The sequence below is a fragment of the Salvia hispanica genome, chromosome 4 (assembly GCF_023119035.1).
Source record: "Salvia hispanica cultivar TCC Black 2014 chromosome 4, UniMelb_Shisp_WGS_1.0, whole genome shotgun sequence".
NCBI lineage: Eukaryota > Viridiplantae > Streptophyta > Magnoliopsida > Lamiales > Lamiaceae > Salvia > Salvia hispanica.
Window position 1 is genome coordinate 22,186,856 of NC_062968.1, and position 27,668 is coordinate 22,214,523.

Genomic DNA, 27,668 nt, shown 5'->3' on the forward strand with positions numbered 1-27,668 from the left:
GCAATGCCAGCCTGTAGCTGCTATTTTGGTGTATTAAACTGACAATGTAGATTTTTGATGAAATTAATGGACCGTAATTCATTTGTAATGCCGATGTATTGATGGATTCTGATCATTGTCTAGGTTGGAATGGCTGTTGGAGTTGCAGCATTAGCTATTCTGTCCGGAAAGGCGAATTTTTGTCATTTGTCAAGGGAATGAATGAGAGAATCTTCAGAAGATCTAGCATCTTGTTCAGTCGATTTGTTGTAAAATAACTAGTTTAGTTAGATTTAGTAGGGACGAATTTCAGGTTGTGATATTCGGGGCATGAGTGCATAGATTGGAAGGGACCAAATTAGGCACAATGATCAGCAAACACCTTCTGCTGACCTACCTGTATCTCTTAGTGTACATAACACTATCCTCGGGAGTTATTCTGTATAACAAGGTATGTATAGCCTGCTTAATGGCCATGATATCACAGCCATAGTTTTGCATATTTGCATTGTGTATGGTTGATACCCTTAACCATGTTAAACTTCCAGTTAGAGTTTAAGTGATTTGCATTGTTCATACGGGGTTATGTTTGGACAAAATGGCCAAGATATGATACAGAATACGATTAAAAGATTCGCTTATACTCATTTTCTGCAAAAATGTTATACAGTGCACATTAGTTTGTGGTTCCTGAACTCTGTGCTGTCCATTAAAGAGGATAGCGATCTTGTACCTAAGATACTCGAAAATAATCCACTTTTTGCATGTAGCAAAACTGAAAGAAAACAAAAAAAGGAAAAGGTGTAAATGCTGATGTGTTTTGTCTCTGTCTATTTACATGATAGAGGGCCAGGTCTCAACCCTCAAATGTTCCCAGACTCTTGTATATAATTGATAAATATTAAAAATATATGAACATACTAAGCTTAGATGTTTAGTTATTTTGTTATATATGCACAAGAAATAAATTTTTTAACTATTGTAACCATTATAGTTTCCATTAGTATACAAAATAGTTTGTTGTTGCTTTCTTCAATATTTATGACCTCACATTTACCCCCCTTTTACGTTTTCTTGTTTGCAGTGGGTTCTGTCGCCAAAGTATTTCAATTTCCCATTGCCGATAACTCTTACCATGATTCATATGGGCTTTTCAGGTTTTGTGGCATTCGTTCTGATCCGTGTTCTTAAGGTACAGATTGTTTTGCTTCTTTTATGTTATAGTAGTTCATTATTCTTGCTGTTCTCTTGCTACCATGAGTATCATTTGTGCCCCTATGATAGTTTTTTTTATCATCTACTTAAAAGTTTATACTTTGTAGTTTGAATTTTGATGTTCTAGGTTAGGTGTTATCTCTAGCCAATACTATACTCTAGATTCAAATTGAAATAAGGCACCACAGCTTTGTAGATAACTCTTGTGAGAGAAAATTATGTTTGAGTTTAATTTGTTGAAGTTTGGTAACTGTTTTGTCTTCTATCCTTCGGTGATTTCCTACAGCCTACTACAGTTGTCAGTTTGTAATCTCGTCTTATTTCCTTTGCCTTTTATATTCCTTCATTCAATATCATTTCCTCCCCCCCTTTTCAGGTTGTATCACCTGTGAAGATGACTTTTGAAATGTAAGAGATGTTCACCTCTTTCTTACTCACCTCATATAGCATCTAGTCTGATCATGTCTTTTGGTGTTTGCAGATATGCGACATGTGTGATTCCTATCAGTGCATTCTTTGCGGCAAGTCTTTGGTATGTGATGATTTTTCCACAGATTATAAGTTCCTTGCTCGCTTTCACGGTTTTGTATGCTACATCAGAGACTTGCTACCTTTTATGCAGTAATTGTTAATCACCTATTACTAGGAGACTTAAAAATTGACTAGTGACTACTTAAGAGTATCATGAGTTTGTCTGTGTTCTTTTATATACTGGAGTTTTACCTTGTTAAATATTACCATCAGTGCTAACAGCCCCTGCAAAAATGAATCGTGATGTTTACAACAACACATTGTTTGTTCTGAAGTGTGTAGTTCAGTTTTTCTCTCAATTTAGTACAAGTTGAATTTACTATGGTTAATCTCTTAATGATATGCATGGAAATAAATGTTCAAGAGATTATAGTATCAACTATCACCTTTGTTTCTTATGGTAAGATTAAATGTTAAATACACCTTTGTTTCTTATCCTTAAATTTATAGCTGTTCTCAGTAATTCCCATCACACTTATATTAGGTCGATGCTTACAAAGTAATCTTTCACAAACTAAATATAAACTGGGTAATAAATATGCAGAGGCCTGAGATACAGGAACAGAATTTACAAAAAACCAAACATAAAATCTACTCATAGTTTTGCTTTGGCCTTTGAAAGTATAGGATTTAAGTATGAAATTCCCTAACAGCTGTGGATAAGTGAGTGTTTGTGTTTGGTTATGCCAGACTATGTTTTATATGCCATGTTCTTTTCTACGTTTACTTAGGTCTATACTTTTTGTACAGGTTTGGAAATACAGCCTACTTATTCATCTCTGTGGCCTTCATCCAGATGCTCAAAGCCTTGAGTATGTTTACCTATTTTCATTTGACCTCCTCTATATCAATTTCAGGCACAGGAAGATGACTGATTATTATTTTATAATTATACTTGATGGCAGTGCCAGTTGCCACTTTTCTCATGGCTGTTCTTTGTGGAACCGACAAATTAAGATGTGATTTATTTCTGAACATGCTGTTGGTCAGTTTTGGGGTTGTGATATCATCATATGGGGAAATCCATTTTAATGTAGTGGGCACGGTGTATCAAGTTACCGGAATATTTGCAGAAGCTCTTAGATTGGTTCTCACCCAAGTTCTTCTTCAAAAGAAGGGCTTAACACTCAATCCTATCACAAGCTTGTATTACATTGCTCCATGCAGGTACACTTCTTCCATTGATAAAATAAAATTTCTGAGAAATGCACATAGGAAAGTGCATGCCTTACATCTTGCAAAATTAAAATCTGTGCTGATCCAGTATGACAGTGAAATTGTACCAACTTTGATGATCTGGGTTATGGCATCTCCAACTAAACATGCTATGGATGCTTGGTGGCCATATTGACTTTTCAGTATTTAGCTTTATTATATGTATTGAACATGGATAATACTTGATATGTCCTTTTTCCTTGTCTTTGCAGTTTTGTGTTCCTCTTTGTACCATGGTACCTCTTGGAGATGCCCGGGATTGAAGTATCACAGATCCGGTTCAATTTTTGGATATTCTTCTCAAATGCACTCTGTGCATTGGCTTTAAATTTCTCAATCTTCCTGGTAATTGGTAGAACCAGTGCTATTACTATTCGAGTTGCTGGTGTTCTGAAAGACTGGATTCTTATCGCCCTTTCAACTGTCATTTTCCCGGAGTCAGCCATCACAAAGCTTAATATCATCGGTTATGCTGTTGGTACAAATCTTATTCCATGCTAAATTTGTATTTCTCTGAAAGTAGTCTGCTTGAAGACCATGTTTTGAAGTTATCATTGTTTCTACAGCCCTTTGTGGTGTTGTCATGTACAATTACTTGAAGGCCAATGATGTTAGGTCATCCCAATCTCCCGGAGATGGTGAACGAACAGCAAAGGTAAAAATTCTTCTTCGTTAAAAACAATTCTCACAATCTTCCAATATTTTTCACATCACTCCTAAATGACTATTTCGTCAACTCTTGATAAACCAACAAAATTGTGTTCTGGTACAGGATCTGAGATCTTCCAATATGTATGGTCTGGACGACAACTCCTCAAACAATGGTATGGGATTAAAGAACGCAAGGAGTGGGCATATAGAGGTTGTGATAGATGAGGACGTCCCTTTTATTCCTGCTTCGAAGGGTCTGTTGTCGAGGTCAAAACCTAGTTAGAGATAGGTGCTGGGATTGAATTACAGTTGTTCCTTCTATTGTTGGTCTATTCTTGGAGCAGCTCTTTTTTTGCAGTGCATTGTTAATTCTTTATCTAGAGAGTATCATCATGGATACTTAAAACACCTCTTAAGAGGGTTTGGAGTATGCAATGGAATAGTAGGCTGTTTGCGTTAATTCCCATTACAATATGCAGATGTATCATGTACTATATCAATATCAAAGTTGTTATTAGAAAGATTGATGATAATCAAAAGATATGGCAAAAAATACTTATATAAAGGAGTATTTCACAAGATAACAACTACCATATAAATAACATATCACAAGCAGCACAATACTTTAAAATGCCCGAATCCAACTGAGCTAGCAGCTAGAAATTGTATTACACTTCAACGATTTGAAATAAATGCTTAAAATGCCCTAATCTAACTGAGCTAGCAACTAGAAATTGTATTACACTTGAACGATTTGAAATAAATGAAGAACTGTTCAACTAACATCGAGATGATACATCAGAATCAATAGAAGTAAGGCACAGTTATTTTGATCATCGGCAAATTGATACATGTTAAAAAGAGATTCGTAAAATTTGGCATGGCGTAACTCAATCTCTTCTACAAAGCACATAACCACAGAAACCAAACAGACAGTAATCCTACAATTAAGAGTTTCACTTCTCAACCATACAGGATCGACGTTGGATAAGAGAACTAAATTTCACCAAGATATATCTGCTTGTCGCTGCTGCAAGACCCGATTATCGGTTCATTGGGATGAAAGACGCATTCATTCACTGACCCAGTATGGCCAGGGAGCTTGTACAGTATGCGTCTTGAAGTAGTGTCCCATACGTAGACCATGCAGTCGCTACTACCAGCAGTAACTTTGCTTCCATCAGGTGACCAGCTACACCTCAGCAGGTTCTTCTCAAAATTGTGTTGATGACCTTCAAGAATCTTCACGCAGCGATTCTGGGGGGCATATGGCCGCATATCCCATATTCGAAGGGAGCAATCCATGCTGTTTGTTAGAAGGTAAGACCCATCTGGACTCAGCTGCAAACCAGTGATCATATCATGATGTCCTTGAAGCTTCATAACAGGATCAGTTCTTCGTAAATCCCACACCTTGACATCATTGTCGATGCCACCAGTGTAAATCTTATCAGATGCATCAGAAAAACTGACTGCTGTGATCTGGTATTTGTCTGGGAAACTCTGAATGGAACCCCTTTGACGCATATCCCAAAGTTTTGCAGTTCCATCATCCGATCCGCTGACGATAAGAGGAGGGCCCCTCCGAGCAGGGCAACACGAGTTCACAACAAACAAGTGCCCGACCATCTTCTTAATCTGTTTCCCAGTCTCAACATCCCATGCCCTTAAAGTTTTATCAGGGCTTGTTGATATTATCTGCGAACCATCAGTATTCCACTGAACATCCAAGACAGCATTCTTGTGCCCTCTCAAGACCATAAAATTTTTGCAGTCACCGTGCACATTCCACAAAAAGATATCCCTGTCATGTGAACCAGATGCAATGACAGTCCCAGCAGGATTAAACTTCATTGAGTAGACTGCACTTTGATGCCCAGCCAGTAACATTATAGGCGCTTCTAAGCTTGATGTCCGCTGTTTCCCATTGGGTCCTGAACCAGGTGGGCCAAAGCTGTGTGTGAAAGTTGACAACTCTGTTGGCTTTGGACCAACCACCGAAAGAGCACTTTCGACTTGCATTGTCGTTTATGTTTCTGTTAGACCTTTGATTGAATATGAAGAAAATAGCCGTGAACTTTAGCTCTGCCTGATTACACAATTCATGATGCCATCAAATCAGACAAGATACAGAATTAAACAATACTAGTAGGAAAAATAAGAATTGTAGGATCAAAGAGCATGATACAAATAACAAACTATATCTACTCTTCCACCCTAATCAGCAAGAATAAATTTCCCACACTCAAAGCATTCCGTAGATTTCATATGTATTCCTTCATAAACAAAATCAACACCGCAGCCTTCTTACAATATTCACATCAAATCCAGCAAAAGATAAATCCACAACGTTTTGAGCACCAACTACTCCTTCCTGGACACCACCCAAGCATAAGCAAAATCATGAACATGAAAGAAAAGAGAGAGAGAGTGTCGATCAAAAACAAATCTACTGAAAACAGTCCACAGCTATCCAAAGCAATGACTTGCCAAATCTAAAACAAGCAAAACTAAATCTCCAGTGGCAATTACAAATTCCAGTACGCACAGCGCAAATCAACCATAAAAAAGTAAACGAATAGAGAGAAAACAACCAGCCACGACAAAAATGAAAATCGATCATCTAATTAACAAACCCGAAATGGGGAAGACGCAGAGCAAAATTATGCACATTACAATCGGGGAAAAGTATGAATTATGCATCAAAGAGAAGCTCGTAAACACTAAAATTATGCAATCGTAGAAACATTACCTTGGTTTAAGAGGTAGTTCCGAAACCCTAACCTAGGGCTCTTCAACACTGGAAGTCTGGAACAGCTGAAGATTTGATTGGAAAAAATGGAGGGGAAAGGAAATTTTTTATTTTGGTGGGCCTTCAATAATGGGCTAGATTGGGCCCATCCTTTTTTCTTGGGCCTCCACTTTTGTTGGAACTTTCATTTCCCATGTCAAAATTCAAATCATTAAGAAGTAAAAAATAAATAATAATGCAAATCACCATATTATTGGAAATTTATTGAGCTTTGTGCTTTGCATTTTAGATTCTCTTACATTTTTTTGAATTCAAGTTCAAGGACTTCCCACAAATTCTTTAAGGGATCATGAATGTGCAAACATCAAAATATAGTTATAGTTCACTCAATTTATGACTTTTTTACAAAAGTATGTTTCGCACATTTGGTTTGAGGAAGACATATGGAGTATTTCGTTGAAGGGGTGCCAAAATAATATTCCCTTACCTTAAATTTTATTTGGAATAAAATTTTGACAAATTGATAAAGAGCACACATACACATGTTGTAAAGGGTCAAATTTCATTGAATTAGGGCCACAAGATTTAGCCCTCTTATCAAATAGCAACCAATGAAGTCTCACCACCTAGTTAATCAAAGGATGTAAAGGCCAACACTATCCACAAACTAAATTTCTTGATGCACATAAAAATATATACTCTTCAAAGTTCCAAATTCCCCCAAAAATAAAGCTAGGTAAAATAAGCATGAGCCATATAGGCATAGCCCCTATTACTCCCCATGCACCAAAACCCTCAACCTCCACAAGATTCTATGCTTGCAATGCTGCACTTCCTCATCAGAAAACATCTGTGCAAAGGAGGTTTGTGTCTGATTTTCTTGATCACTACATTTTTTTTAAGACTCTTGATTATATTTTCTAAGTAAGAATGTGTGGAATGTAGGGATGTTGCAATGGGGTTGGCTGGTGTGTTGTTGGGACTGAGTGTTGGTGGTGGAAATGCGTGGGGAGCCGCGAGAAGGCCTCCTCCTCCCCCGCCCGAGGAGAAGAAGGACCCAAATGTGACTGGTTTGGCAGCAAAGGTTCTTGCTAGCAAGAAGAGGAAAGAAGCCTTGAAGGAAACCATTGCTAAGCTTAGAGATAAAGGAAAGGTCATTCAAGAAACATCTCCATCTCAGTAGATGTGTGTTTTCACCAGAATTGCCTTTGAATAAGTTATGAATTCAATTGAACATGAATCATAATGTTCATTCATTTCCACTTTTTGCTTTTCGATTGCGATGTTTCGACATTTCTGCTGATGAAAATGGTAGCATGAACACATGAAATGCAAGGAGAAAAAGGGAAAATTAACAGAAGAAATCCAAGACAACAACTTTATAAGAAGACACTTAAATTGTTCTGTACATTTATATTTTTTTCATTTCATCTAAATTATTACATTGATTATTTCAATCTGAATAAGGCCTGCTAAAATATTGGCCATATGTATTCACATTACTAAAAACTAAAACCTTCTAAATGAGAGCAGTTTCTGAGCATTCTTTGCTGCTGTCACTTTTCTCACCAACATTTTCCACTTAACCTCCTCTTTCTTGCTCTGTTGCATCATCTTCACCTTAAAATGCCTAACATTTTCCAAACATTTCCAATCAAATCTTTGATAAAAATCAATTTACATTCACAAAAGTGGTGTGTCATGTCACTCTTACCTGCAAAGAGGGACCTTGCAGAAGTCGGGGTCGTTGCACATGCGCGAGTGCAGCTCGAGCAGCTGCCACATGCGCTTGCAGTGCACGCACCCGCCGGGGACTTTCGTCCTGCATCCCGAGAAATGGCGGATCAGGGCCTCGAGCCCCTTGCACGCGGGAAAGCCACAGGCAACCTGGCTCCCTTTGAGAGCCTTGTCGCGAGGCCCGATTGTCCTGCACCCGTCCTTGCAGATGTGGAGCAGAGCCTCCATTGCCTCGTACAGCTGGACGTACACCTTCTTCTCTTCGACTTTCTTCGACCTCTCTTGCCTCCTCTGCGACACGGTTAGAACATAAGACAGCTCTCTTCGAGGTCACTTTCCACTAGTATGTAGTAAAGGATTGGTGACTCACTGAATCTTCTTCGACAACGGACTCCACTAGCTCTTGCTCGAGGGTGGGATCAGCGTGCCTCATCACCTTCCACGCCTCGGTAGTGGAGATGCTTTTGAAGTCGCGAACTATCATACGCAAGCAGACGAAGGCAAGGCGTGGAGCGTCACAACCTCTAGCTAGCTGCAGCACGTCAATAACGTTTTCTTTGGTCAGCCAGCCTCGTTCGAGCGTTTGTTCACAGACTCTTTTAAGCGATGGAACGACGTAAGAGTGTGATAGAACCAGTAAATGGAGGACAAACTTCTGCATCACCTCTTCTCCATAGCTGCACCATAAAAACCAGAATTTTGACATCTGAAATCATCAGAATATGAAAGAGTGAATGCTTTTTTTCCTACCAAGATGAATAGAGGAAACGGATGAATGCACGAACCGCATCACACGGTACACCAGGAATCCGAATAGTTCTCACATGATTCTTGATTTTAGACTGCTGTAAAAGATTCCTAAGGACTGGAGATGCAATGCTCTACAGATCAACGAAACGAAAAACAAAAAAAACAAACTAATCAGAAACTCAAAACTTTGAATATAAAACAATGGAGTGATTGCTAAACTATGCTCACCAGAATACTTTGATGAGCAGCAATTATCGATTCATAGTCTGTCAAAATGTGCACATCGGCTCCATACCCCTCACTGAAGAGCTTCTCCCATATATCTTTCGTTTCCTTTGGAACGAAACATGATGCTGCAAGTCCCCTATTCGATCTTCTCCTAGGAAGTGGAGGAGGTTTTGGAATATCTAGACGGGGACGTGGTGAAGGCCTTGCACTCTCAAGGAAGTCCAAATTATCCGATGAATTCCCTCCCTCTATCTGTATAACGAAAGAGGGCTCAAACGAGTCAATAGAGGAGGATGGCCACGAGATCTCAACAGCCGAAGAGCCCATGAACCTCTATTGTTTACCTGCATTGTGGAACATTATAAGTAAGTAACAAGGCGTGACAAATCCAGCACGGAAGGAAACGGGTATGGAATCAGCAGCATTAGAAAGCTTTGAGGCTTCTCCTTACAAGAGCAAAAGTCTAAGAATTTTTCCATTTGAGGTTTGTGGGAAGCTTGCAATGGAAACAACCTATTCTTGGAAAGAGATCCAACTAAGAGGACTACCATTGGCTAAGAGGATTAAGACAGCACAAAATTCATTTCAGGTGCCCCACCACATATACACTTTTCTTGAAAGAACTTCCATCAAAAGAAAAGAATTGTCCACACTGGTTTTCTAAATGATCAATAATGGTTCAGAACCCCGACCTATCAGTGGAAAGGATCAACGGAAAACGTCCTACCAACTAAGATGCGCTTCATCATCAACTAATGAGAAAAGTAAATCAAGGTTTTCTCAACAAAGTCCATAATTTACATATGTTCTAAAACTATTTTTAAAAGTTGCGGGATTGACCAGAAATCGACCAAACTTGTTGATTCTTTCGGAAATTTTCCCTTAACCCCACCCCCCTCGAACCCTCCCATCCGCCATTGAAGATTAACTCAAGCTCACCATTGAAATCCAGATAAACAGGCCTTGCAATTAATGAATATCAATATTCTAACTGTTGAATTAAACAAAATTGTAGACATAAACCAAACATCAGAAAATCTAAGTATCAAGATTGTCTTCTTCAAGAAACATTAAAAGATCAAAGCTTTACAATCTAAACCATTGAAAACAAAGCTTCCCTCTTTTAAAGATCAAAACTTTTCACACATTCAGAATCAAAGAGCCAAAATATGCACGCCACATTCAACCAATCCAAAAAAGGAACCAATAATTCATAAATGCAACAGTAGAAAACAGAGCACAAGCTGTGAAGCTTACCTCAAAACAGAGTGACAAGTGATTTTTTTTGATCAATTTGATTAATTATCAAAATACAATTGGTGAATGCAGCTTTTGTAGCTGAAATCAAGGGAAAAGAAATGGAGAAAAGGTGGCTGTGGAGATAAACTCAATATTTGTGAACTGTAATAGAGAAAGAGAAGGTTTTTGGCTGTTGGTGGTGGATGGCTTTAGAAAGTCTTGTGAATAGTCTTTGCTTTTTCGATGAATGACGTGGATTCATTTATTGTTTTTCTCCGACCACTAATTTCAACTGACAAGATTCATGATTTGGCGTATGTATACCTAATATTCACCATAGCTTTAGAATTTTGAGTTGTTGTTTTAGCACTATATAATCATTTGATAGTATGATTTTCTTGTCTCTGCTTATTTCTTACGATTTTTATTTTTTAATTTGTAACAGTATATTCTATAATTTATCGACTAATACATTCTGATTTTTCATTTTAATTCGTCCATAAAAATAATTTAATTCATTTGAGTAGGTGTTTCTATCTATTGGGATTGAGATAGACTCTAAAATTAATTTCATTCCATATTTGATAGATTCTTCTGTCTAACAAGATAGACTATTTTTCACTAATAATGGATGAGATAATTTTATGTTTTTCATCTCTTTCATAGTACTAGATTGGGATTAAAATTCGTACAATCCATACCAAGATTATTAATAATGGATAAAAGTACTCTATTTGCCTGCGAATAAAAGAGGCCTTTTGTCATTTTGGGATATTCGTTAATAAAATACATATTTACTCTTTTTCATTTATAGTGAATAGACCACATAATCCAGTTCCACTAATTAGTTACAATCACATTCTACAATAATATTAATATATAAAAATGTTATTAATATTTTACTAATTTTTCCACCCATTTCCTTTAGACTAAAGTAAAAAATTAGTATTGTACATTTGCTCAAAGACACTTTTTTGATAACACATTAAATGTGTTAGCTTATAGTCGATATATTTTGGTTCATATTTAATAATTTTCTAAAAAAATGAAGTAACGATTAACAATTTAACCATGCTTTAACCTGATTTATGAATTACAAATAGACCAATACTAATATTATGAGAACTGCATACAAATTTCATACCAAATATGCTACGGAAGTCACTTTAATATTATGATAAATTCCTTAATGATGAGATTAAATGCATTCTTGTTTTCCTAAAAAAATTTGATTACTTAAAAAATAAAAACTGACCCGTATTTTGAAAGAGACAACTTCTTGATTTATTTCCAACAGGCATAATGACAAAATTGTGCAAATTCACAGACAAGATTAGAATTTATATTTCTCTTTCCTGTTTTGAGGACAATGATTCATGGATGACGAGATTTACTTTGTTAAAGGGAGTCAAGTTAGTAATTAGATACTTCTACCATATAAATATGGTGAAGAAATCAATTTTAAAAAATGGAAAAGAATAACTACAGAATTGTTAAGTCTTTTGGCCCAATTTCTTTTCTTAGGAAGATCTCGATTTATTCGAATTTTCTAGAAAAATAATAGAATGTGGGTGGGGTTTGGATGGCTGCTAAATTCCAAGATTGGACGGTTGCCACCCCTGCATAAACACTGTCACATTTCTATCTTATAGGTTAAATCAGCACCTAGTTTTGCTATACTTGTATAAATAAATTATATTAACACAATATAAATACCAACGATATCGTGCAAACAAGTAATTTGGTGCGATAGTATAAATTCATGCAAAAATTATACTAGTAAATTTCACGTGAATCTTTAATCATCGCATAAATTACCTTCTACAAAAATTATGTTGATATTTGATGAAAAGGGAAAATTGGGGCATCGGTTTCTAATTCACGACGTCATAAATCCTTGGAATTTTCCCAATTAAAATTGTACTCCCCCCTTTCCATGTAATAGGGGCGTTTTATCATTTCCGTCCGTTCCATAGTAATAGAGTCATTTTGTAAGACGGACGAAAATAAATAGTGCACATAATTTTATGAGACAGAGGGAGTAATATAATCATAACACCATCTATACATATAAATCAATAAATCATAAGAGTCCTGTTTGATTTTTAATACCCCTCAACTAAATCATAACACTTATATTTTATTTTAAAATTAATATATTAAAATAGAATCCATATTTCATTAATTTAATTTTTTTAAATTTATTTTTGCATAAAGTCAAAAAATTATAGTATAAAACTTGTATCATGTAAAAATGAGACTATAAAAATATCACAAATATCCACTTAACATTAATCACCGCACAATTGCACCAGCCTCATAAAGAGCTGCATATCTTTGTAACCAAATTTCTCAAATCTCCACACACAACAATGGCAGCACCACCACACGTCCTAATCCTCCCCTACCCGGCGCAGGGCCACATCAACCCGGCCCTCGCCTTGGCCACCCGCCTCGCCTCCATGCGCCTCTCTGTCACCGTCCTCGTCACCACCGACTTCATCACCAAAGCAACCGTCTCCTCCTCCTCCTCCTCCCCCTCCGTCTCCATCGCCCCCATCTCCGACGGCAAGGAGAATATCCCCGCCTCCGAGTCCTTCGAGGCCTACTTCCGCCGCTTCACATCCATCCTCCCAGCCAGCCTCGCCCAATTCCTCGACCAAAACCAGCGCTCCGCCTCCCCCGCCAAGCTCCTCGTCTACGACTCCACCATGCCCTGGGCCCTCGACGTGGCCCGGGCCCGGGGCCTGCTCTGCGCGTCGCTCTTCACGATGTCCGCGGCGGCCTCCGCGATTTTCTACCATTTGGGGAATGGGGGTTTGAGGTATCCTTATGAGGAACGTGGGGAGGTGAGGCTGCCTTCGCTGCCTTGTCTTGGGGTCAAGGATTTGCCTTACCTCGCTGCGTTTATGGATGACAAGCAGACCATTCTCAAACATCTCTGTGGCCAGTTCTTGAATCTTGACAAGGCGGATTGGATCTTCATCAACACGTTCGACATGCTCGAGAAAGAGGTGTGTGCGTGTTGGAATTTGATTGTCGTCGTCTAATAATACCCAACCAAAATCATGGTTGAAAATTTGTTCAGATTCATGTAACAAATTAAATTGGGCTAATTACCTTAAAACGTCAAATTTTGGTTCGCCGGACAACTTTTAAAAAATCACCTAGAAAACATCAAGTTTGTATCTCACGGTGAAACAATCCGTTTGCCTAATAATATATTGTTGACGACATCGTTTACCTCATTGGTATAAAATTGTTTTGGCTGCCATATTACACAAACTTGATGTGATGATGGAGAACAAATCTAAAATTCATGATTATTCCTGGGGATTTTTAGCGTCACACAATAGGCTAAAATTTGACTGAACTTTCTGTTTTTTTTCCACGGGAATTTTCTACAATTGATAAATACTTTATTAGTTTTGAATCAATCATTCTATTTTCTATTTTTTCCACTACCAATACTATTAGCACTGGATGCATATTAATTAATCATAAAACGTTTTACCATCTAAGTTGTTCATAGTCTGACTTAAACCATTTTAATTCTTATTATATGTGAAAACCAGATATTAGAGTGGATGACCAAAAAATGGCCAATTAAGACCATCGGCCCAACCATCCTCCTAAACCACAAAGACGACAACAACAACAAGCACACCACCATCAACATGTTCGAACCGAAACACGACGCCTGCATCACACAATGGCTCGACTCGAAAGAACCCGCCTCCGTCGTCTACGTCTCCTTCGGCAGCGTCGCCTCCCTCGGAAAGCCGCAGATGGAGGAGCTCGCGCACGGCCTCGCAGCCACCAACCGCCCCTTCCTGTGGGTGGTCAGGGCGTCCGAGGCCAACAAGCTCCCCCGGGACTTTGACCCGGGGGAGAGGGGCCTCGTGGTGGCGTGGTGCGACCAGCCCGCAGTGCTGGCCCACCGCGCCGTGGCGTGCTTCTTGAGCCACTGCGGGTGGAACTCGACTCTGGAGGCGGTCGGGCACGGGGTGCCCGTCGTGGCCGTGCCACAGTGGATGGACCAGAAGACGGACGCCAAGTTTATTGAGGATGTGTGGGGAGTTGGGGTTGGGATGGGATTGTGTGAGAGTGGGATTGTGGGGAGGAAGGAGATTGCTGTGTGCATTGAAGGAGTTGTGGGAGGGGAGAGAGGGGTTGGGTTGAGAAGGAAGGCTTGTGAGTTGAAGAGATTGGCTAAGGAGGCAGTGGGATGTGGTGGGACTTCTACTAGTAATATTCAGAATTTTGTTGAGGAACTTTTGCTTAGGTAGTCTGCCGATAAATGTCTTATTTTTTTATCAGCTTAAATTTTAAAAAATTGTTTGATTTTATAAGATAAAGTGATAGAAAGTTAAATGATAGAGTCCATATTCCATTAACTCATTTCACTCACGTTTTATTATAAAACTGATATATATATATATATATATATATAATATATATATATATATATATATATATATATATATATATATATATATATAGGGGTGTACTAGTATAACAACTAATTTTAAAGTTACAACGTACATCCAACCACGTGCTGCCACATGGCACGAAAAATGCAATATTGTATACAAAAAAATGCAATATGCATTTGTAGAAGGTATAAATGAATTTCGGCAGATTGCATTTTTGTTATATGCAGATTGCATTTTTTATTGCTAAGTTTTGCATTTTAGATATTGACTGTTTAAATTGCATTTTATATATAGACGGATTGCATTTTTATATGTGAAAATTATATATATATATATATATATATATATATATAGGGGAGCATTAAGCTACTTTTACCCCTTAGAGTACTATTTCCTTCTTAATCACATCCATTAGATTATAGTAGTGGACGGTCAAGATTAGATTTATGAAATTAATCCCGTGTTGCATTATGATTAGCATTCTGTGCATTATAAGGTTATAATAGTAAAAATATAATGTCTGGAGCACGTTTCAAAACGGCAGTTCCGATAATTAAGCGGGATTTTGATACACCTTCCAACTTTTTACTCTCTCTCTCTCATTCTATCAAATCAAACACGATCAACCAAAATTCTCTCATTTTTCCAAACAAGCCGAACCCTAGCCGCCGCCATTGAACCGCCGCCGTTGAAATAGCTTTGAACCGGCGGCGACTTCGAAGCAGAATTTGACAGTGAAAAGCGACGTGGGTCGACGATTCCGGGTCTCAAAGTTCAGTATTAAGAGCGCGAGCGCCGTCGGTCAAGTATACATCTCCGTTCTTCGTGTAAGGTATGAGTATTAAGTCTCGCTTTTTAGTAAATTTTCTTTGAAAAATGTGAAATAGTGAGCATTAGATGATGGGTTATCAATATTTGGATGTTTATTGTTGGTTTCTGAGTAGAATTTGGTTTGATTTTAGGGTTTTCGGTTGTATTCGTCCTCAATTTGACGATTATTGTCGACTTTGCTTTAAATGTTCGAATTTTGTGGTTCTGGTGTATTTTCTAACGCGCTTTCTGGTGGTGTTGTTGTGTGTGTTAGTTTTGCGATGTCGAAAAGAGGCCGCCCCTACAAGAGCCAGCCCACGCAGACCGAAGGTGAGAATGCTGCGCCATTATAAGAAACTGATTGTGTGTTTTTCCATTGTTTGTTTCATTATTTAACGTTTGTTGTGCATTTTATGGTTATTCGTTTGGGTTTCATCATTATTGTTCTGCAGTGCGGCTAAGGAGAAGTTTCATACTGTATTCAAAATTTTTGGTGCATTTTATTCCTGTTTTTTTGCATTACAACTGTATTCCATCTCTGCTTTAATGTTGCTAGAAGTGGTTTACCTTTTTTTTAATTATTCACTTCTTTTTCTGCATTCTTTGTGTTTGTGTTAGTTTTGTTGATGAAGGTGTGTAGTTGTAGTGCTTATTTGGTGCATTGCAGTCAATATTTCAACATTATTTAACAGTTTTTGTGCATTTTGTTCATGTTTTTTGACAGTAAAACTGTATTCCATATCTGACATAATGTTGCTAGAAGTGCTTTACCTTTTGTTTACATTATGCAGTTATTTTTCTGCATTATTCGGTTGGATATCAACATTATAGAAGTTGGTTGCAAATTTTTAAAAAGTATTCATTAAATTTTCTGAATTATTTGTTTGGTTTGCATCATTATTATTCTACAATGTGGGTAGAGAAAAATTTACTGCATGATTTAACATTTTTGGTGCATTTTGTTCCTATTTTTTTGCATTACAACTGTATTCCATCTCTGCTTTAATGTTGCTAGAAGTGGTTTACCTTTTTTTTTTTACATTATTCAGTTCTTTTTCTGCATTATTTGTGTTTGTGTTAGTTTTGTTGATGAAGGTGTATAGTTGTAGTGCTTATTTGGTGCATTGCAGTCAATATTTCAACATTATTTAACATTTTTTTTGCATTTTGGTCATGTTTTTTTGCATTACAACTGTATTCCATAGCTGATTGTAAACGTGATTGCTACATTATTAAGTACAGTTTCTGCATTATGATACGGTTCATTAACATTATCTAGTTATTATTATGCATTAATTGTAAATGTGCACTTATTCCTTTTTGCAGCTTCCAAACACCCAAGATTGGATATAGATCAGGCTGTGGATGATGTACTGCCTTTATCAGTAGCACAAAAGTTTAGAGATAGACTTAAGGAACAGCAGAGGGCAGAGGCTAGTACCTCAACTGAAGATGCGGACAAGAGGAAGACTCGAGGGAAAAAGGTTGACCATTTATACACAAGGAGCATCACAGACTTTGTGAATTGTTTGAAAGAGCTGACCCCACGGCAAAAGGAAGCAGTGGAAGAACTTGGATTCGGGGCCATGCTACACTACAACATCAGCGAGATCCCCGGGTACATCACCTACTGGGTTCTCAACTCATTGAATCTTGCACGCTGCTAGATACCGTTGTGTGGGGGTGGAGGCTTGACGATCGATGAGGACGATGTCCATCTGACGTTAGGTTTTCCAAAAGGGCCAACACCAATCTTAAGGCCAGTTGATAAGCAAATCGAATTCCAGTTCAACGACTACGTTGCAGAACGTTGTGGAAAGAGTCGTTACAAAATGACAGCGGGTGATGTTGCGAAAGTGATTAAGCAGGAGGTGAACGGTGGTCCTGATTTCAAGCGGATGTTCATGTTCATGCTAGAAAATGCAGTAATTGAGACACCGGCGGACGGTAACTTGAAGCCGAAGATTCTACACTTCATCGACGATGTTGATGAGATTAGGAGCCTCAACTGGTGCGGCTACGTCTTATCAGTATTGGAGGCCACCTATCCTACATGGAAGAAGGGGACACTGTATATTTCACCGGGCCTATGCACTTTTTATTGGTAAGTGAAACCCTTTCTGCATTAAAAGTGAATTTTGGTCATATTGAAGCATATTTCATATTTTGTTTTACTTATGCATTACTGTCCGTCATTTCTTGCATTAAAAATAGTGTATTCATGCATTAAGCATACCAGAAAATGGATTTCAGTACCTCTGTATTTACCAGTTGGCGTATGTGGACCGCGTGGTTCACATCCGGAGGCGAGTCAGCCGGGCCTGGCCAACAGTAAAAGGCTGGACGATGGAAAACTTTAAAACAAAGAGAGGAGGCTGAGCGAGACCAATTCGGTACTGGGAGATTGGAGGACCGGATAGACAAAGATAAGTATTTGGTGGAAGAGGAAGCAAGGAGAGTGGAAGATGTGAACAAAGGAGGCGGTGCAGGACCCAGCCAGAACAGAGCTAAGCGTATAAGAGATAAGTTTATCAAGTCAAGCACTCTCTTGGGCTACGCGATTTCAACGTGGATAGATGATTTCAAAATGATTCCTATTGAAATGATGGAGGATGACTGCGTACGAGTAGGTACTCAAATTGGGAAGAAGTTGTTGGGGTTGGAGGAGGAACATGTGGTTGAGCAAGAAAAGATAGTTACACGTTTGACTCAAGCGAGGGAGGATGAAGAGGAGTACAGTCAAGAGTGGATTGATGAGATGGAAAAGATGATGTCGGCATACGACAAGAAGAAGACGATTGCAAGAGGCTTCGATAGGCCATCTTTTGTGCTGGACGGGTTTGAATGTCCTGACCCGTTTGCTACACACGACAGACGGGGCTGGTGGTTTAGGGACTAAAACCACTGATGATACAGCACAAGATGAACCGGGTGGCGCTGCTGACCAGGGTGGGGACACAACAGCAAAAGATGGTGGTGGCCAGCATGAGAAAACTTCCAGTTTAGCAGCGACTGAGGTATGTTGTAAGATACTAAATTATTAAGTGTTATTAATTAGTAACAATATTACAGTTTTTCTTTTTTGGTCGTTTGTTTGAAGGTGCCTAGAAGCAGTGGTGACAATGAAGTGAAGGATAGGGTGGATGCAGCGGCAACGAGTAAAGCCGAGAAAAATAAAGACAAAACAAAGAGTGCAGCAGTAGGGGACACCGTCAAGGTAAAAAAATCTCAATCACAACTTGCATTGTGTAATAATATAATCTCAAGTATAACTTGCATTATTTTCAGAACTTCTGTACATTATATGTATATATGTATGCATTATTCAGTGCATTTAGATTATTTAATTTTTGAAAAAAAACCAGACAACTAAAGGGAAACGCGCTGAGGTTCCGGCAGCGAAGAGAAAACAGCCAGCTAGGGATGGACCTTCAAAGGCAGCAATGGACAAACAGATGGACATTCGGCAGGAGGTTGAGTATCTAAAGGAAGCCTTCATTTTCTGCATTATTAGTTTGTAGCCATGCATTATTGAAATGTTATATTATTTCTTGTTTATAGGTACAGGCTGCTGCACCCCGTAAGGGCGTAGTGATTGGTGTTGTGCGAACAAGTGAGCCACTGCAACTTGTAGATCCAAAACATGCAGGTGGAAAGGCTGGTGATAAAAAAAAGGCAAGAGGGAAACAGATCGCACAGGATTCGGATGCGGATGAGGTATCGAATAGTGTAGTTAATACAAGGACTAAAGTAATAGATCTACTAAACGATTGTTATGTGTCTTTATTATTTTGCAGAAAGCAACCGGACGAATGAAGAAGCCAAGTCTGGCTACCCGGTCTCCATTCCACGAGAGAGCTGTTAGACTGACCGCCAAGCCACACACAGTGGACAAGCAACTGTACTACTGGGTGCTTAGCACGGCGAAAACGAACAGGTAAAATTTATACTTTAGATATTCTTACTTTTGGGACATATGAAACTGTTTTAACTGGTTAAACATGTACATGAATCAAGTTGTGTACCACGACAACTGGAAGAGTACTGTGCAGATTGAGATGTAGTCATTAGCGCCATTCAAGCTTGTGAGCCCCGATGTTATCGACACATGGAGCTCTTACCTGAATACAATGGAAAAGAACAAGGCGCCGGAGACAGTTTCCAGGCTTTTCTTCTCAACAAGACCATGCGTGAGTGAACACCATTCTCTCCATGTTTATGTCTCGTTACTATAATTATCTAAAGTTTGTAACGGCTAACACAAACAAACTACAGATTCAGTCAATGGTGGACGCACAACCCGAATGGACACAAGAATTCCAGTTCGATACATTCTGGACCAGGGTGTTGGAGGAAACAATTGGAACGGGAAGCTATCAGTGGGACAAGTATGAAATGGTGAGTTGTAGTTAAATAATGTAGTCATTTCTTATATGTACTGGAGAGAATTGTGTTTGCTAATGCTGCTTCCGTTGTGCAGTTTTTCTTCCCAGTTTGGGGGGCATCCCATCAGTATGTGATCTGTTTTGATATTGGTGATTCCAAGATGAACATCATTGATCACACATTGGCTGAGACACACGGGACATTTGGAGAGAAATATGGGGACACACCCTCTGTTCTGGTAATATACATTACACATTATATTTCGTGCATTATACATCACAAATTGTACATTATGTTCAATTGTTCAAATTTGTTTTGTTTTGGCGTGTAGAAAAAATTCTTTGCAGCAGCACTTACGAAGTCCAAGGTTTCAAAAATGGCGGCTCAAGTAAAAAAATGTAGGGCGCATGTCGTGACAATGCCGTGGAGGAACAACGGTGGCACCGTGGACACGGGGGTGTATGTGATGAGGCATATGGAGACGTACTTCGAAGAGAAGGAGAAGGATTGGGACTGCGGTCTAACTGCAAAAGGAACAAAGAGCCTGGAATTGTTGCGCATGAAGTTTGCGACGGCGCTGCTAACTTCTCCACACAACTCGAAGACTGGGACCAACCAAACACAAGCCACGAAGCATTGGATGGATAGGCCGCCTAAATTCAGCTTTGAAAAGTGGGTCGAGAATTATGGGCTCGAGTGAATTTGATGGTTTTTGATTTGGATATGAACTAGATGTTTTTTTAGGATGGGAAGGGTGAACATCGAATTTGTGGGTTCGAATGCTTTGGATATCTTGAAATGTTTTCGATTTTTTGGAACTAAATGTTTTGGATACTCCTGAACTAGGTGATTTAGAATGTTTTGGATATGTAGGTACAAAATGTTTGCTCCAGAAAAGTGGTAATTGCTTCAGATAGCTTAATAATTACAACATTATGCCTAATAATGAACAATATACAAGGAATAATGTATAACAAAGCTGTCGAACATATTAATGTTATACATTATGCAAACTACAATGCATATAACTATACAAATAATGTAAATAAATTGATTTATAATGCAATTTTTCGTGAGGTTAATGAAGTGACATACCAGTGCATATAACAAATAATGTAACAAATAGATAACAATAATGCACAATAAAACTTTTATAATGAATATTCATTTACACAATCTAGTTCAAAGTGGGAATAAATAGACTAAAACACTAAGCATAAAACGCAAAACCAAGAACAATAATGATGTTATAATGAAAATTAGTCAACATTTCCTCTTTTCCTTACGCATCTCATTCTCCGTTTCAAGCTCTTTAAGCATAGGACAATTTCTAGAGTCGTGATGACACAACTCATCGCACGCCTTACACCGTCTAAGGGGCCTAGTAGCATCCTTGATAGCCTTTTCTCTCTTCGAAATCAGACGACTAGCGGAGCTGCTCGCGTGCCCCTTCGTCTTTACCACATCCGGTGGGTGGACCTCGACGACTTCCGGCCTTTCCATTCCATAAAACTGTTCAATCATTCGCCTCTTTTCGGAAGCGGTTGGCAAAGGAGTTCCAGCGTGAAGTGAATTACCAAGTTCCTCCAATCCACCAACGAATGCACGAAGCACATCAATGTCCGTCTCAAATCGACGAAGAAATCCATAGAACAGTGAGATCCCTTGCTTTGAAACGTTTTGCCTTTCATAAAAAACGGACTGTGTAGGTAAAGTCTCATCAACATGTCCATGGACAGCCTTAACCAGCGGAGTCTTCATCCATCTACTTGCACAGTAGTTATCATGAATCTTTTTTACTTCATTGTTACGGAACAAAAAGAAGACATGGCTGCACAGATAGCCCTGCCTACTGAATAGTTTGCAATCACAAGAATATGAGTCGTCAGTCCTATCATGTCTCACAAAGTAGGAATGGCGAAGGCTGTCTCCAAGTTTGTAGGTGTCAACACTGTCTGCGGATGAGAACCCCAAAACGCGACATCTATCATTTCCCTCAACGATCTCCTCTTGTATTTTCTTGAACATACTATCTGTGTACAAAGTAGAAGCATGTTTCTCGAAAGGCAGAGTAGTGGCCAATATAGGCAGGGCAGTCGCGTCTTGGTAGTCCAGCTTTGTTCTACTATTCCGCTGAAAATCCACAGCTTGGTTGAAATTCAAGTAGAATTCGGCAATGTTGTTGCGTGGCTTGAGAAATTTTTTATAGAAGCTGTTCTCTGACTCAGAAATAGAGGTGGTCCTAATCATCGAGCCCATCGGGAAATCTCTGAAGTATGCAGGTATCCATAATTGCCTGTACTCGTACAATGTCTTCAACTAACCATGGTCTTCCAGGTCGTAACGTTCAAGTACTCCATTCCACTCTTCTTCGAACTCGTCGGGTTCAAGCAGATCCGACCAGACGCAGGCATTGAACTCTTTCTTGAAATCTTCGTCCCGCAACAACCGACCAGGAACTTTATTGGCCAACTTATGCATGATATGCCACATACACCATCTGTGGCGAGTCCCGACAAGAATCTCTTCAATAGCCGATCTCATCCCCAAATCTTGATCTGTAACAATCATCTTCGGAGCAAACCCCATACATTGGACAAAATGTCTAAACAGCCATGCAAAAGCGCCTGTCTTCTCGTTGCTTACCAAACCAGCAGCAAAAGTCACTGGTCGTCCATGATTGTCCTTTCCCGTGAATGGCGCGAAGATCATACAATACCTGCGTAACATAAGCCAACATAATTCAAGAAAATTGCATATATAATCCATGCAAAATACATTGTAATGCATACAATAATGTACATATTGAAATGTTATAATGCACGACAGGTATACCTATTGGTGTTGTAGGTGGTGTCAAAAGCCACAATATCACCGAACATGTGGTAATTCCTCTTCATCAAACCATCACACCAGAACAAAGCAACAAGCTGGTTGCTAGCATTAACCTCGTACTTGTATGTGAATGCTTCAGACATCTCCTTCTTCCTAGCCATATCATCCAAAACCATTTGTACGTCAAAACCATGAGCGTATGCCTTGATGTCTCGTGAAGCATTCCTTATATCCCCAACATTGCAGCCAACGAGCTGAAAACCACCCATAATTTCCTTCAGCACATTAAACGTGAGCGTGGGACCTATGTTAGCCTTTGAACAATCAAGGATAAATTGGTGATGTACGTCGTCCAACTTTCGATTGATTGACATAAACTGCTGATGCTCGGTCCCAACCATGTAAAGGTTATGAACTTCGTTAAACTCCTCAACAGCATAACCTGAAAATCCTTCGTCGGAGAAGAACTTGAATGAGATACTGGCTTTACAACCACAACGCTTGGATAAACGTCGACGTTTTAACGAAAAACCAGACCGTGCATTTGCTTGGTCATCCTCGCTCGACTTCTTGCTGCCTTCCCTGTTGCATACCACGTTGTACCAAGTAATTATACCATCAGTTTTCCTCATTTGTGATTTGCGAGTATCAAAACCAACAACCCGCGCATACACATTGTAGAACGCAAAACAAAAATCCAGTGATTTGAACTTCTGGCCAACCACAGGCTTCAACTCTTTCGAACACTCAGGTACAACAACCACTGCACACAATCACAAAAAACAAAACTCAGCTAACACAAACATTATGAACCATAAAACTTGCATTATCTATCTACAAATTTACATTATCCAGAACTAAATGTACATTATATGTATCTAATAACACAACACCCTAGTTTAATTAACGTGTCTAAACCATAACAAAGGCAACATAAAACGTGCATTAGCTATCTTATAATGTACATTATATAGTACTAAAACTACATTATTTTTAGCTAATAACACAACACCCTAGATTAATCAACGTTTGAAAACCATAAACAAGAGAAACTACTACTTGAATTATTTTTTCACAACCTTACATTATCCAGTAATGAATGAACATTAAGATTAAAAAATAATACAACATCCAAGCCGCCCGTCCCTAAACCCTAGCCCATGCAAACTCAATTCTAAACCCTAGGCGACTCCCTTAAGCAAACTCATGCTCAATTCTAAACCCTAGGCGCCCCCCTTTACCAAAAAACTATGACTTCTCGAAAAAAATTACCTTCGTCCATGTTTGAATCATAAGCTTCGTCCATTGTTGAAGAACCACCTTCTCCATTGTATTAACGATAATATTCCGGGAACACTCCCAAAAAAAGCGCACAAACGCACAATCGTGCGATTTGATTTTTAACAAAGAAGAAACGTTGAAAGATGAAATAGAAGAAAGGTTAATTTATCGTGGAAAGAGAAGAAAAATTTCTGGGAGAAGAAGAGAACAAACGACGCAATATTCAGTGAGGAGAAAACCATGGACTTTCCATAACCACCAACATTGTCATTCCCTTAAAAGTCCTTTTCCCTTTTTTTAATTAATAAAAAATGCATGATCAGGCCTTAATTTCGGCCATTAGATGATAAGAATAAATGGATGGGATTAAAAAGGAAAAAGCATATAATATAGGAAAAGTATATGAATACACCTCTCTATATATATATAAATAAATGAGTTTGACATTCATATTTTTAAAAATCCATGCCAAACTTAAATGTCTTCTAATAGCGGACAGAGAGAGTAATAAAATGTGAGTGTAATAATTTTGTAAACTATGTAGTCTATTTACAAAATAAAAATAAAATAAGTAAATAAGATTTACTATGAATACATGATCATAAATCAATAATTAAATCACAAGTTCATAACATCTCAATCTCCACTATCCACCTTTAAAATTTATGTTTATTTACTAACAAAAAAATAAGAAATAAATCATACTCCCTCCGTCACCACAAAGATTGTCCTATTTTTCCATTTCCGTCTGTCCCTCAAAGTTTTTCCCATTTCACTTTTACCATTTTTAGTAGTGGACCCCATATTCCACTAACTCATTCCTACTCACATTTTATTATAAAACCAATACTTTAAAAGTAGGACCCACATCCCACCAACTTTTTCAACTCACTTTTCATTACATTTCTTAAAACCCATGCCGAGTCAAAATGAGACTATTTTGTAGGACGGAGGAGTAACACCTTCTAGAAACTATAATCATTGTAATACATAATCATTAAATACTAATAATCATTAAATACTAATTAATTCATCCTAAAGAACAAATAAAGTTATAAAACCAATTTGAGCCGGCCTCAGAAATAGCTGCATTTCTTTGTCATCCTCACAACCCATAATTTGTCACATCAAATAATAACTAATATGGTAAATCCCCCAAATTAGGTGTGATGATTCACTCCACAAAATCAGCGATGCTCTCTCTCTGCCAAAACCCTTTCTCTCTCCCCATTACCCAAATTCTCCTACCACTCTGACTCTTTTCTGAAACCTAACGTGAATTGCCATCAATGATCGGTGAATAATTGCGATTACGAAGGGACGACGATGGTGAATCGAAAGGAAACCCTCAAAAATCCAATTTCATCGACGATTAGAAGGAATTTGCTTGTCCAAATGAAGAAATTTTGTTGGCGATTGTGAATTGAGTTTAGTTGCTTGTTTCTCTGACTACACCTAGGTAAATATCTGAGTTACTCTGTTTAGCGGTGCAATTGGAGGGTTTGTGTTTCTCAATTCTGATTTGGTTGGTTTATGATTATGTTTGCTTTCTCAATCCTGATTCATGACTCAATTGCTCTTTTTTTTTTCAAACTATTGATGAATCTGAGTTATGTAATGTGTTTAGTACTCCCCCAGTCCCTGAAAATTTGTCACCTATTTCCTTTTTCGTCCATCCCTAAAAATTTGTCACCTTTCACTTTTACCATTTTTGGTAGTGGACCCCATATTCCACTAACTCATTCCTACTCACATTTTATTATAAAACTAATATATAAAAGTAGGACCCACATGCCACCAACTTTTTCAACCCACGTTCTGTTACATTTGTTAAAACCCGTGCCGGGTCAAATGTGACAAATTATGGGAGACGGAGGGAGTATAACTAAACATTGATGAATCTGAACTATGTTGCTAGATCTATGTTTTTTGCTTGCTATATGATTTGTGGACTAGTACTTGATTCTTCTTTTTTTTTTTTTTTTTTTTTTTTTTTTTTTTTTTTTTTTTTTCCTATTTTTCTCTCGCTAATTACTTTAATTTAGAAGATGTTTGTTTATATTATGTTCATTTTGGTAGGTTTGTAATTCTATTTTGCGTAGTTCATGTTGGTTTGAAAAATCGCATATCTTATATTATGTGATTGCATACTAATGCACTATATAGTGCATGTTTGTGGTTGGTGTCATGTGTAATGAATTTTGAACATGGATATTTTTTGAGAATTTTTATTCTTTGCATGTTTGGTTTCTCAATTTCGATTCATGACTCAATTGTTTGCTTTCTCAAACTATTGATGAATCTAAGTTATGTAATATGTTTAGTATTACTAAACATTGATGAATCTGAATTATGTTGCTTGCTCTATGCTTTTTGTTTACTGACTGATTTATGGAGTTTGTGTAGTGCATTGTGCCCTATCTTGATTCATGTTTATTGTGATGTTCATATTGGAATTCTAGTTTCATATAGTTCATCTTTTACATATTTGTACAGTTGCATTCCCAAACTACTGAGTTGTTCTAGTTATATATGTATACTGATATTGCAATTTTGCTGATTATATATTGCAGTGCATTATTTACAATATTGCAGTATTGTATATCACCAAATATTGCAGTGCATCATTTATAATATTGCAGTATTGTAAGTTATAGATTGCAGTGCATCGTTTACAATATTGCAGTATTGGTTATCATGATGGAAATACTATCTTTTTTTGTAGTTTAGGTGAATGTTCTAGCTACGGAAAAATCGCTCGAAAAGAAAAAGTGAATGTTCTAGAGCTGAAACGGAGTACAAAAGATGACACCATAGATTGTGACCTTTATGCAATGCGTCGTATGGGAACGAAGGTCACCGACCGGAAATGTTATCATACAAACAAACAATCAAAGTCTTTGTAGTTTCTTCGTGCCAAATATTGTACAACAATGCTGTATAACAACGACAATAGGGCCTTTGACTATGTGTTGAGGAGAATTGCGTCACATCAGTTCGAGGAGGCAAAAAAGAGAGGACCGATAGATGTGGAGAAGATGGTTGCGGAGTACAAGAAACCATAAACTGTAACGACCCGCCCATCTAGGGTATAATAAATGCGGCGATCGTTAACTAGGCGGACTTAAATGCATCAAAGATCATAGGCTAGGGTTCCATTTAAAAAGGGATTTAACCAAAACATTTAATGAACAATTAAGTAGAAGAAGAATAATGCCTTAGCAAAGGAATCCAACAAAAGGCTATCGCAATAAATGCTTATCAACGTTTCCAAAATATTCTCAACTGTTCCATATCCAAAATATTCCCACGAGATAAAAGAGTTTAACCCAACCAAAAGATCACAAGTTTTCATAATATAGCGGAAGCGATCAAGAGAGAAGTGAAGCTATGTATGGAGACACAACGACACTTAAAGTTCCAACAGATCATGATATTATTTCCTTCTCAACACCGCCGCCCGCTCGCCACCGCTCAACCTGCACATAGGGAAAACACATGCAGGGCTGAGTACTTATAATCATACTCAGTGGACGAAAACAGTTTTATCAACAATAGTAATTATCATGCCATTTTCAAGTGTCCATCGGGGTTTTAACTTTAGAAAGACCCGAGGCACCAAA

General features: G+C 38.2%; 6 protein-coding genes across 8 annotated transcripts in view; 2 read left to right on the plus strand and 4 right to left on the minus strand.

Moving 5' to 3' along the window:
• LOC125220659 (UDP glycosyltransferase 9-like) overlaps nt 1–14,586 on the plus strand; it is a 15,381-nt gene extending 795 nt beyond the window's left edge. Inside the window, exons 2-4 of the mRNA XM_048122812.1 lie at nt 7,392–7,406; nt 12,892–13,311; nt 13,873–14,586. Of these exons, the coding sequence (XP_047978769.1) occupies nt 7,392–7,406; nt 12,892–13,311; nt 13,873–14,586 (1,149 nt within the window). The remainder of the gene's footprint in view (nt 1–7,391; nt 7,407–12,891; nt 13,312–13,872) is intronic.
• LOC125223532 (probable sugar phosphate/phosphate translocator At1g48230) lies at nt 120–4,051 on the plus strand. The gene is made up of 9 exons (XM_048126717.1): nt 120–430; nt 1,064–1,171; nt 1,571–1,602; nt 1,676–1,726; nt 2,476–2,537; nt 2,631–2,892; nt 3,153–3,418; nt 3,507–3,595; nt 3,713–4,051. The coding sequence occupies exons 1-9, from the start codon at nt 347–349 to the stop codon at nt 3,872–3,874; spliced, it is 1,116 nt and encodes a 371-aa protein (XP_047982674.1). The 5' UTR covers nt 120–346; the 3' UTR covers nt 3,875–4,051.
• LOC125223533 (U5 small nuclear ribonucleoprotein 40 kDa protein-like) lies at nt 4,331–6,465 on the minus strand. Of its 2 annotated transcripts, XM_048126719.1 has the most exons (3): nt 6,344–6,412; nt 5,903–5,965; nt 4,331–5,680 (listed from the first exon to the last, which is right to left on the minus strand). In XM_048126719.1, the coding sequence occupies exon 3, from the start codon at nt 5,611–5,613 to the stop codon at nt 4,588–4,590; it is 1,026 nt and encodes a 341-aa protein (XP_047982676.1). In that variant the 5' UTR covers nt 5,614–5,680; nt 5,903–5,965; nt 6,344–6,412; the 3' UTR covers nt 4,331–4,587. The 2 variants fall into 2 exon arrangements, with proteins under 2 accessions (XP_047982676.1, XP_047982675.1); XM_048126718.1 differs by lacking the exon at nt 5,903–5,965 and having other exon boundaries at nt 6,344–6,465.
• LOC125223530 (BTB/POZ and TAZ domain-containing protein 3) lies at nt 7,695–10,522 on the minus strand. 2 transcript variants are annotated; one of them, XM_048126716.1, is made up of 6 exons: nt 10,316–10,522; nt 9,059–9,402; nt 8,866–8,961; nt 8,451–8,786; nt 8,058–8,371; nt 7,695–7,973 (listed from the first exon to the last, which is right to left on the minus strand). In XM_048126716.1, the coding sequence occupies exons 2-6, from the start codon at nt 9,383–9,385 to the stop codon at nt 7,853–7,855; spliced, it is 1,194 nt and encodes a 397-aa protein (XP_047982673.1). In that variant the 5' UTR covers nt 9,386–9,402; nt 10,316–10,522; the 3' UTR covers nt 7,695–7,852. The 2 variants fall into 2 exon arrangements, with proteins under 2 accessions (XP_047982673.1, XP_047982672.1); XM_048126715.1 differs by having other exon boundaries at nt 8,451–8,757; nt 8,831–8,961; nt 10,316–10,519.
• Nucleotides 14,587–21,192: 6,606 nt separating the features above from the next.
• LOC125220660 (protein FAR1-RELATED SEQUENCE 9-like) lies at nt 21,193–22,188 on the minus strand. The gene has a single exon (XM_048122813.1). It carries the CDS (start codon nt 22,186–22,188, stop codon nt 21,193–21,195), a length of 996 nt encoding a protein of 331 aa, XP_047978770.1.
• Nucleotides 22,189–22,248: 60 nt separating this feature from the next.
• On the minus strand, nt 22,249–24,070 carry LOC125220661 (protein FAR1-RELATED SEQUENCE 5-like). The gene is made up of 3 exons (XM_048122814.1): nt 24,037–24,070; nt 22,765–23,527; nt 22,249–22,648 (listed from the first exon to the last, which is right to left on the minus strand). The coding sequence occupies exons 1-3, from the start codon at nt 24,068–24,070 to the stop codon at nt 22,249–22,251; spliced, it is 1,197 nt and encodes a 398-aa protein (XP_047978771.1).
• Between the last annotated feature and the right edge of the window lie 3,598 nt (nt 24,071–27,668).

Bases quoted from the DNA above. Each gene is read 5' to 3' on its own strand.
- LOC125223532 (XM_048126717.1), top strand. From the start codon at position 347: ATGATCAGCAAACACCTTCTGCTGACCTACCTGTATCTCTTAGTGTAC. The intron at 431-1,063 runs GTATGTATAGCC...TCTTGTTTGCAG, and splicing joins GAGTTATTCTGTATAACAAG to TGGGTTCTGTCGCCAAAGTA. The intron at 3,596-3,712 runs GTAAAAATTCTT...GTTCTGGTACAG, and splicing joins ATGGTGAACGAACAGCAAAG to GATCTGAGATCTTCCAATAT.
- LOC125220660 (XM_048122813.1), bottom strand. From the start codon at position 22,188: ATGGGCTCGATGATTAGGACCACCTCTATTTCTGAGTCAGAGAACAGC.
- LOC125220661 (XM_048122814.1), bottom strand. From the start codon at position 24,070: ATGGACGAAGCTTATGATTCAAACATGGACGAAG. The intron at 23,528-24,036 runs GTAATTTTTTTC...GATTGTGTGCAG, and splicing joins TGATTCAAACATGGACGAAG to TGGTTGTTGTACCTGAGTGT. The intron at 22,649-22,764 runs GTATACCTGTCG...TATGTTACGCAG, and splicing joins ACCACCTACAACACCAATAG to GTATTGTATGATCTTCGCGC.
- LOC125223530 (XM_048126715.1), bottom strand. From the start codon at position 9,385: ATGGGCTCTTCGGCTGTTGAGATCTCGTGGCCATCCTCCTCTATTGAC. The intron at 8,758-8,830 runs GTAGGAAAAAAA...TTTATGGTGCAG, and splicing joins CGTTTCCTCTATTCATCTTG to CTATGGAGAAGAGGTGATGC. The intron at 8,372-8,450 runs GTGAGTCACCAA...ACCGTGTCGCAG, and splicing joins CCGTTGTCGAAGAAGATTCA to AGGAGGCAAGAGAGGTCGAA.
- LOC125223533 (XM_048126718.1), bottom strand. From the start codon at position 5,613: ATGCAAGTCGAAAGTGCTCTTTCGGTGGTTGGTCCAAAGCCAACAGAG.